The 11,029-nt window shown below is 39.0% G+C and overlaps 1 protein-coding gene across 1 annotated transcript in view; it reads left to right on the top strand.

Moving 5' to 3' along the window:
* Nucleotides 1-11,029, top strand: part of mamdc2a (MAM domain containing 2a) — a 59,019-nt gene that overhangs the window by 16,869 nt on the left and 31,121 nt on the right. Inside the window, exons 3-5 of the mRNA XM_050049936.1 lie at nt 3,992-4,242; nt 8,508-8,592; nt 8,722-8,841. Coding sequence (XP_049905893.1) covers nt 3,992-4,242; nt 8,508-8,592; nt 8,722-8,841 — 456 coding nt within the window. The remainder of the gene's footprint in view (nt 1-3,991; nt 4,243-8,507; nt 8,593-8,721; nt 8,842-11,029) is intronic.

Genomic DNA, 11,029 nt, shown 5'->3' with positions numbered 1-11,029 from the left:
GATAGTCTGGCGACCTGTCCAGGGTGTACCCTGCCTCTCGCCCGATGTCAGCTGGGATAGGCTCCAGCCCCCCCGCGACCCTCAAGAGGATGGAGCGGTTAGAAGATGAATGAATGAATGAATACTATTTGTTTCAGTAGTGACAAATTTTGGGAGAGGAAAAACATTCCAAAACAGTCTGAAAATACAATATAAAATTTACAGTCATTTTACTAGATATGTGACCTTTACATATGGTACAATATATATAGGGACAAAGTTTTGGAAATAAAACATACAAAATTTCAAAATATTTCCAGCCCAACTTTGCACACATTTGGTAGAATGCCCCATATAATGTGTGTAGAATATTAATTACATTAACATATTAAAGAAGGATATTGTTATCCACTGAAATAGCTTGACCTTATTTGCTGAAATATGGTGATGCTAGCAGAGAAATATCCCCCTGTTCCCTAAAATGCCTAGATCTGTGACCAACCTTCACTTTGTCATAAGCAACAAATGCACTGGCAAAATACTTATATTGACATCACTTTAAGGTTACATGTGGTTATACTCTGTCTTTCAAGTATTGTGTGTTTATCTACAGCCGGATATATCTTCTTCCTCTGTGTCAAAGAGCTCCGTTCTTGTTAAAAACACATCAGTGAGACCCACTGTTGCACTGGGTGACGTGTTCTGTCATTATCATGAACACACACACACTATAGTTTAATTTGACTCAGTATCACATATACTGTCCTGCTGCACCAAATACTCACTAGAGCACCAAATGTGGATTAGTCCAGCACTGAAAACAGTTCCCAACAAATGCACTATTTCCTCCTGTTTGATTTGATAAAAACTACTGTGACCAGCTGTTTTAGGAAATTACTGAGCCTTTTTTAAAATGAAACTATATATTTGTGAGGTGTTTTTAAAGATTTACATTTTCAGTAGGACCAAATGAGTTTAGAGCTGAGAGCCACAGACAGGAAGACAGAAAGTACTGAGGGACTGACCTACATAATGTTTTCTGAGATTTGTTAAGACTGAAAGTTTTAGGTGTTTAACTATAAATCATAAAGAGTTTATATTTTTTCTAAAAATTTCCAAATGCAGTCTGACTTTTAGAAGCAAATGTTCCAGACAGCTCTTGGTTTCCAGCCCTGTCTCCTAGATATTGCATTCATATAGTACTACATTCCCCCTCCCAATTACATTGACAAACCAATTACATGCTGAAAAATGATTATGTCTGCCTGGAATATGTTCACTGTTAACATTTTTTTGAGTGAAAAAAGTGCTTCATCCTGACTCCTGTCTGTGGTTAGGATTAGGCAATGAGCACTTTGTCTGCAGACATTTCTGTATTAAACCAGAGCACAGTCTTTCCCTTACCTTAACAAAGTGCTGTGTGTCTAAATATAACCATAAAAAAGTGAAATAAGGCAGTAGTCTCTACAAGCAGATATTATAATGCAAGACTGATATGTTGGCAGAAAAAAAAACGTATGTAAAAAAATATGTCATCAGGTAACATTTTACTGACCCATACTATATCAACACTTTTGCAACTTGTCAGATATGTTAATTAGCAACATCTCATTATGTTAACAGAAAAACTACTTTGGCCAGCACTGCAGTTCCTTCAAAATGCAGCTACACATTTTGAAAAATAAAGTCCTGTCTCAATGAGATGCCTGGTCTGGTTGCAAAGTAGTTTATTTTTTAATAGAAGTCCTTCAGGTGTATAAAACTGGGTTGTTGGCTACCTCAAATTATGTGTCCATTTATATTCCTTTAGTCTGTAAGGGTGCACCGATCAAAAGAATCATAAAAATTCATAAAAATGAATCCAAGTTGTGAGTATTGTTTTAATAGGATAAAGTGGTGTTGTGTCAGTATGCCTGGTGCCCTAATCGTAACTCTCTCTGATGCGCTGTCTGTTGGAGCTAGATCAAATGAATGTTTCATAATTAATGTATTATTCAAAGCCTATTAAACAAGTAATATTCATACTGGTTTAGATAAGCAATTTGATTGTATTTCCCGATCTTTGCTGAGCAAAGGTTTTGTGTGAAAGGAATTAAAGGCCTGTCCCATATTGATGCCTGTCCCAAATAAAAGCCTGTTGAGTTCAGTGATTTCAGCAAATAATAGACCGGGCTGTTAATTGAAGTTTTACGGTATGCTGCCTCTGAGCAATCTGCTTAACCCCTGTAGTGGTATTGCTTACCAGTGTTATGGTGACAACACACAGCTTTACTTTCAATTAAACCTAATAATCTCAATAACCTCGACACCCTAAGGAGGTCAGTCAGTTTTTTTAGGCCCCCTCGTTAGCAAAACTAAGACCGTCTCTACAACTCTTGGTATCCTGTTTGACCAACGTTTGAACTTCAAATCTCATATTACTTAACTCATTCAGTCGTGTTTTTTCTAGTTGAGAAAATCAAACCAATGCTATCATCAAAAAACTTCTTACTATTGCAACTCCCTCTTAACTGGTATTATGCAGTCCTCCTCTGTTGCTTGACTTCAGATGGTACATAATACAACGGCAAGGTTGATAACAAAAACTAGTTGTCGGTCCCACACCACCCCAATTCTTGCCTCCCTTCGTTGGCTTCCAGTTAGACATAGAATTGATTTAAAAATTGTACTAATTACTTACAAGGCCTTGCATGCCTGGCCCCTGCATATATAACCGAGATGTTGAACCCCTGTTCCACCAATCGGCTATTAGATCATCTGATTAAGGCCTCCTGAATGTTCCCTGTTCCTGTTTTAATTCCTGTTTTAAATCCAGAGGTGAGCATGCCTTTGCACATGTTGCTCCCAAACTCTGAAACAGGCTTCCCCATGTCATCAGAAGTGCTGAATCTGTGTTTTGCTTTAAGCTGCACATGAAAACTCATCTCTATAGACTGGCCTTTTTTATAAATTCTCTCTGTGTGCAATTAGTTCTGTGAATTTTGGTCATGTTATGCTTGTGTAAATATTATCCACATGTATATGTATATGTGTGTATGTGTGAATATATGTGTACTTGAACTTTTATGTGTGGATCTTATCTAAATGTGAAACACTATGTAACTGTATGTTTTAAAAAGTGCTATATGAATAAAATTATTATTATGATTTCCGTGATAGATTACATAACTCATGCTACTTTCAAAGGCTACACAATTTTTAAGCATGGCTGCATAGTTTGTAGAATGGTTATCTTTATATAAAGCATGTGTGATTTGCAGTAAATTGACTGCGACATGCAAAGTCAGTTGCATGTCTCTTTAAGATCTTGCAGGCTTACACCGTCTTCTCTGTCTACATGTGCACATGTGGGACGGTCTGCCGTGTCCTATCTGCTCCTCCGCTGTTAGAGCAAATCACTGTTCTAAGACTTCTCCAGCTAGTAAGATTCCCGATGAACTTCATTTGACCAAATAAGGGATCACAGATACAACTGTAGATCCCCCCCCCGCCCAGATTTAGAACTGATGGCACTTAAAGCAGCTCTCCATAAACACTGTTTATATCTACTAAATTGCCTCTGTGCTCTCTCAGACCTGGCTGAATTGTTAAAAGACTCTCAGCAGTGACATAAGGAGAAGATGGAAACTGTTTTCCTGGTGTCAGTCGTTACTAATTTGCTTCAGAAAATACATCAGTGTCTCTCTATAGTTCATAATAAGGCCTGCAAGTAATACAGAGATCCTAACCTATGCACATCTCTAATGTATAGTATTTGACAACCTTTCCATCTTTTATCCTCTCTGCTGCAGCACTGCCTGCCTCCCTTCATGTCTTTCGATTCTTCCTGTACTAGCTTCTACTGATAATGACCTGATTGACAACAAAACATAGCAAAATTATCTACATATGAACAAAATACCTTTAGTTATATTTTAATAATGAAAAAGATAATTTTTCTAAAAGCTGCAGTCAGTAAAATATTTACTTGTTCTGCACATGAATGTGACATGTCTTCATGCTGTTGTCGTAGGGCATTTGATAACAGTGGACTCAGCCTCCTTACGAGACCAGGAGCAGGCGGTTCTCATCAGTCCAGTTCTGGACCAGCAGGAATGGAGCTGTGTGAGGCTTGTGTACCAGATCACTGGACAGAGTTCCCTGCAGCTCCACCTCAGACCTGATGGTGATAACTTTGACTACCGCCTCTGGAATGCCAACAAAGCCTCTGACAGCTGGCTCATTGCTAGTGTGGACCTACCCAACACCACAAACCCCTACCAGGTAAGATTGATTGAAAAGACCATAACCATAGTGATCCCTGTTAGGCTGAAGTTTGCTCAGTTCTGAACATCAGAAGTAGTTTTTCTTGCTGAAGATCTTGGAAAGTGGTACAGAGTCAAAACTGCTCTCTGTTACAGTAGCTTCCCTCTGCATTTGTTTTTCATCGCCTGTTTGATTATTTTAACTGTTGTAACGGTTTTCTTTCAATCTGGCATTATTTATAGGTCTCATAAATGTGTGGCTGTCAAATTACTACGACAGGGTAACTGCAGCCAGTTTAATAATCCTGATTAGTTAATAATCTGTTTCCACAGGAGGAACTTTTCCAATAACTCAAAAACTTGACCTGTGTGTGACCACAGGAACCTGGGTCTTAATTCAGTAGTGCTTTCTGATGGCCCAGGAACTCTCTTGGTGGAGTCTGCAGTACTGAATGTTTGTGATTGGTCCTAAAATACCCAGGCTGTTTTAACTTACAGTACAGCTTCATTCCCACAGTGATCTGCTGTGAAATGAATGACCATCACACACATGGTTGCTACTTTGGATGTAGTTGTTCTGGGGTTTTCAGTCTCCACTTTTTCATGCCTGCTTTTTTATCAATTCATCACATCCATTCAAAGATCAGTGGTGTCGTGGTAAATACAAAGAACAACTTCATGACTGTGTTGTTGTTGTTTCCCTGTGTGTGACAGTTATGTCTCAGAAACAATCAGGGTGGAGGGCACACACATTCAGAAACTTTTACAGGTGCTGGTTAAAAAAATCTAACTAAGGCAAGAACCAGACAAGAGATCTGTACACTGAATTAAAAGCTCCCAGTAATTTTAATTGTGCAACGTTTCAGTCTAACAATATTAAGTCTTATATTCCTTTTCTGGAGCATGCTATAGCATATTTTTTAACATATTCTTTTGACATGTTTTTCAGTTTAACTTTTTATGTCTCCATGCTAGTAATAGCCATGGCTGGAGGCATTGTGTTTTCAGTCTGACTGTCCATCTATACCCACGTGTTGGGTATCCTTGTGAACATGTCTCAAGATATTGAGATATGAGGGAATTTCGTTGAATTAGTCACAAATGTCCTCTTCGACCCAACGATGAACTGACTAGTTTTTGGTGGTCGTAGGTCAAAGGTCAAGGTTACTGTGACCTTGTTTGTCTCATTCTTGTGAACATCTTCTGATCTCAAGATCGCTGTGAGGGAATTTCTTCAAATTTGGCACAAACATTCACTTGGATTCGAGGGTGAGCTGATTAGATTTTGGTGGTCAAGGGTCAAAGGTCAAGGTCACTGTGACCTTGCACTCATCTCATTCTTGTGAACACAATATCTCAAGAACACCGTGAGGGAATTCCTTGGCACAAATGTTCACCTGGACTTAACAATGCACTGATTGGATTTTGGTGGTCAAAGGTCAAGGTCAGCATGACCAATAATCGACAAACAGTGGCCGACAATCCTGCAGAGTATACCTTTAAGAAAATCTCATTGATAGCTTTATATTTTACTGAAAAATGTCATATAACTAACTGCAGTTAACATTTACTTAGATTGTAGTCCTGTTAAGCATGTGTGATTTCTTTATTCCCAACATTATCTGTCAATGCATGGAAAAACTGCTTTTATGCAAGATATCATAAACCCATAGCAATATGATCACAAACAGAAATGTCTACATTAGATTCTGATGCAGTTAATCACCAAGTGGCTGCCAATGCATTGTGTCTGCAGAGGACACCTTCACCTCGTTGAAATGAGTCTGCAGGTTTTGCTGATGATTTGTAAAAAGCAGTATAGTACACAGCCCACAGCTGGCAGTTGATAAATGATACTTTGTGCACAAGGGCAGGTGCGTTCCATTTCATCCTCAGCTCCACCCCTACCCACTTTCCCTCTGCTCTCCAAGTGGCCTCTGTGCCACGTATGCTGTTAAGTAATTCCAAGGGCTGAGGGTAAGGGAATGAGAAGAAGTGGACCTATTAATAAAACACACTGGCTTCCTGTAAGTGGCCTGTGGATAATTTGGGAGAGGCTGTCTGACTGTTTCAGAGGTTAAATGAACAGTTAGTGAAGCTACTTTTATTTTAATGGACTATAAATCATTCAGAAACAGACTAGAGTAAACATCCCCTCCTGCTTTGTTTAACAGTGTTATCATGGTGTTAATATTTGTAATTTATTATTTTTAATTGTTTGTTCATGTATGCCTGTATGTACAGGGTGTGGTGTATATGTGTTTAATGCTCTGTGCTGTCCCGTAAAGCTGATTGTGTTCTTTTAAAATGACACGTTATAAATAAGATTTTGCTTGCTATTCTAAATTTAAAGAAAGCTGACCCTCCTTAAATACAGAGTGAGTTTGAGGCCAAAGGCCCACAAGTTCTCTAAAAGAGGCAATGATGTCATCTAAGCCTCCCACAGCAGCTTCCTTATTGTCAACCAGAGCATTAGCCTCCTCCATGCAGTCGTCCTTAGAGAGAACATCTTAAAGTGAATGTACAGAACCTGAAGAAGACTAAATGATACAACATGGTAGGCTGAAGCTCTGTAATGGAGACTGAGAGGTTGTTCCACATGCCATGCTGAGTTATGAGGGGAAACAGAGCTACATGTTGGTACTTAAAGTAATGGCAAACATTTAAAGGAGGACTGTTATCTTAAATCACTGAAGTATGGCTGCAGAGCAGTGTAGCTTGAGGATAAGTACTGCATTATTGGCAAATATGCTCTGAAGCACTGACTGGAAGGGTTTGTGGGCTGATATGAACTCATTTACAATTTGTAGGTTCCTCAGTCCACCTCCAATATATGACCCGATGTGTTAAATCTGACAGAGAGGTAATGTGGAATGTGACTAACTACATTTACAAAAGTACTGAACTTAATAGAACACAAATTATGTACTCACCACAAAGAAAATGTGTTTTTCTCACATGCCTCCACGGTGAAAGGAGAATCCAAAAAAGGTGAACATTCTTTGTGAATTAAAGTCATAGAGGACCACGTTTAATAATAGCAAATCTATACAGAAATATCAGTTTACGAACTCTCACACAGCTCATGCAGTATAATCCAAGTCTTATTTATCCAGTCTCACTTCCACCTACGAATAACATGCCCTGTTGTTACCTGAACACATGGGTGCGCTTGAGCTTCACTTGTTCAGACTTTACACACATTTCTTGGCTATGCATAATACTGTTTGTACTTGTTCATTTTTACTCATATTTTTGGACTGTCTTAGACCGAATAAATGACACAAACAAATTTTCAAAATGGGTGTAGTTCCCCTTTAAATTGTAATGTTTTTGTGAAAATGCATGTGTTTGGGAAGTACAAGCATAATCTGGATAAATGAGACTTGGATTATACTGCGATGTTTTGATATAGTTTTGCTGTTGTTAAACAAGGTCCCTGTTTATTTCAATTCTAAAAGAATGTTTGCCTCTTTATGCCTCTGCACCTGCAACAGACATGGCAGAGGCATTACATTTTCGGATTGTCTGTCCGTTGGTCCCATTCTTGTGAACGCAATGTCTCAAGAACACCTTCAAGCAGGGAATTTTTTCAAATTTTGCACAAATGTCTAAACGGACTAAAGGATGAAGTGAATATAATCCAGTGGTCAAAGGTCGAGGTCACTGTGACCTTGCATCCATTTTATTCTTGTGAATATGATATCTCACAAAAGCCATGAGAGAATTTATTCGAATTTGGCACAAATGTCTTCTTTGACTAATGAATGAACTGGTCAGAACTTGTTGGTCAAGGGTCAAAGGTCATCTTGATCTCACAAAACATGTTTTTGGTCATAGCTCAAAAGTTCATATGCTAGTTATGACAAAATTTCACACAGATGTAATAGGATAAAATGAAGTGAAGACATAGTTAGATGCAACGCAATTCTCTCAGAAAAGATTATGTCTCGATGCAAAAATGTGTGTGTGTGAATAGGCAAAGCCCCACACTCAGAAACACAGAGAGGAGAGAAGATGTACAACCATAAAAGACAGCAAGACACAGTAAAGGCTTTCACACTAAATCAGGGTAAATATCAGTAACCGTAATCTTTTTTTAATTGCATTGTAGCCCTCTGACTCAGAATCAAATTGAATGTGAGGTGCCAAGAGATTCCCATTCCTAACGTGATGTAGATCAAATCTTATGATACAAAAGCCACATGATGTGAAGCAACGTTGGTGTGACATGATCCATGAATCCATCCCAGTTTGTCATTAAGTCTCTGTTTTGCTCCACAGGTGTTGCTGGAGGGTCGACCTGAGCGTGGCTCTGGGAACAGCGTGGCCATCTTTGAAATCCACATTGTTCCTGGTTACTGTATAGGTCAGTGTCTTATGTCAAGAGACAAGTTTCATCCTTCATGTGTCATCTGATATTAAACTGTATTTATTCATACACAGTATGTAAGGCTGAGTAAGGAATAATGGTTGTATTTGCTGTTCCTGTTACCAGAGTGTAATTTTGAGGAGCACCACCTGTGTGGCTATAGTAACAGCTGGAACCCAAATGTCAACTGGTACGTTGGGGGGAGTGTGGCAAGAGAGTCTAACCACACCAACAGTAACCAGAGAGGTATATATATGAGATATATGCGCGCGCGCACACACACACACACACACACACACACACACACACGCACAGACTACATACATACATTCACGGCTGCGCATGTGCATGTTTATTGCACCAGCAGCTCATTTTAACAGTTGGATCTGTTAGTCAAAGACTTGGTTGTTGTCCACAGTCAAAAGCAAGTTTATTTTTCTGTTTTTAAAAGACATTCGAAAAACAATTAAATTTTTGATTTACACTGAGTTACATACACATTCAGTTATACACATTCTATATATATAGTAACATTACATAACTAACCTGCATTTCAACAGCAGCCCAGTTTTATTGCAGAAGAATCAACAGTCATCAAAATGTCTTTTCAATGCATTACTGCACCCCATTCCATCCTCCTCTGTCTGTTTCTATGATCAGTATGTTTCGAACTCTTCAAACACATACTTTTGCCAAAATTTGGCTAAATATACAGCTTCCTTTTGTCACCAATGTGGTTAGCTGTTTACGTCTGCAGCTTCCAACTGGTTATTATTGTGCAGTGTGCAGGACAGTCCTGAGGTCTGACTGCTGCAGACACACTGTTCATTTTGCTTAGGATGGGAGCAAACGTGGGAGCAATTTTGACATAATATTTTTAGGCCTGTGGCTGCAGCATAACAGTACACCACTGTGGCTTGATGTCTGAGAGAGCCAGAGGAGATTCCCCTGAATTTTTTACATTTTTATTATAAGATAAGAACAAACCATGTGACAGTTCCAAGCTATCAAAAAGTACGTAGATGAGTGGAATTTTTACAGATCACTGTTCGTGTGAACATCCTCCATTATTAAACAAAACAAAACAAAACAAAAAGTTGTCCATCTCCACAACTATGAAGTCTGCATGGACTTTCCACTTCATGTCAAATATCCCTTCCTTGTTTCTGTCACATACAAATATTATTAGTTGCACTGTTAAATAGGTTCTGTTTCTGTCTGCTGGCAGCAAGACTGAAACTGTTTTATTGACTGTTTTTTATCATCTTTGTCTGCTGACCCCTCACTCCTCTTAATAGGCCAGTAGAGGCCTTGGGTCCTTAACCAAATCACGTTGCAAAAGCACAGAGCAAAAGACATTTCAGATAGGAATCAGAAAAAACAAGAAGCCTTACTGTCTGTTCAGGCCACATTTAGGCTCAAAAATTGACAACCAAAAAGCTTGGTCATACTTTGAACCCGAGCATCTGCAGAGAAATTCCATAACCGATATGTTATAATATACTTTAAGCTAGACACGATATGAGATAAGAAAAAGCCCGGCTTTCCACTGGATTTTGGATTATTGCAGAAAATATGTTGTTTGGCAAACAAAAAGTTTATGATACTTACACATGTTGTTCAGCAAGATAATCTTCATACATGAACGATGGACGAATGATAATTTAAGCTTAAATGAAGTAATAAAGCTAACATTAGGCTACAAACAAACTACACCACAGTCCAATGACTCCAACGTCGCCACCACAGCAATGCTGCAAAGCTGTCTTTGCCTTCATGATGCTCTGTAGTCCCATTTAGCCACTTGTTAGCAAATGCCTTTTTTTAAGACACCTAAAGGCTTCAAGATTTACAAGTGGGGTATTTACTGACGAATGTATATCGCAGAACAAAACATGAAATTATTTCAGGCAAATCTTTTGGCTTTGAGACAAGGAAACTGGGAGTGCTAAATTGCCAACTCATTTCTGGGGATTCAGGACTCATTCCTACTCCACTTTATTGTATACAGTGGTCACCATCAGCTCCAGGAGAGATCTGCACTCTTCTGAGTGCAATTTCCTAGTTGTGAATGAAACTATGGAAACAAATGGAGCAGGACAGGCAGCTTAGCAATTTGGGTTCATCAGATGTGTTAATGATCACATCTCAAGAACATGAGAATGTGGCACTCTTCAACAGTCATTCAACAAGTTTAGCAGAGATGTTTCAGACTGGAGACCGGTGGTGTGGTGGTAGTTAATGAAATGGTGGGTCTAGTGTAAACAGCCAGAGACCATCTTGTGATGGGATCAGTCCAGCCATGATACAGTGATCACTTATACTTGAAGCAAATGTAAGCCAGAAGCCTCAAGTTGGGTGGCCCCTTCCCCACTTCTTACCCCCCTACTTCCAGCCCCATGCTTGGACCACACCTGTCTTCAAACTCGGCTTT

Source organism: Epinephelus moara, chromosome 8 (assembly GCF_006386435.1).
Source record: "Epinephelus moara isolate mb chromosome 8, YSFRI_EMoa_1.0, whole genome shotgun sequence".
Taxonomy (NCBI): Eukaryota; Metazoa; Chordata; class Actinopteri; order Perciformes; family Serranidae; genus Epinephelus; species Epinephelus moara.
The sequence above is the reverse complement of the archived record's forward strand: the minus strand, read 5'-3'. Positions and strand labels throughout refer to the sequence as shown.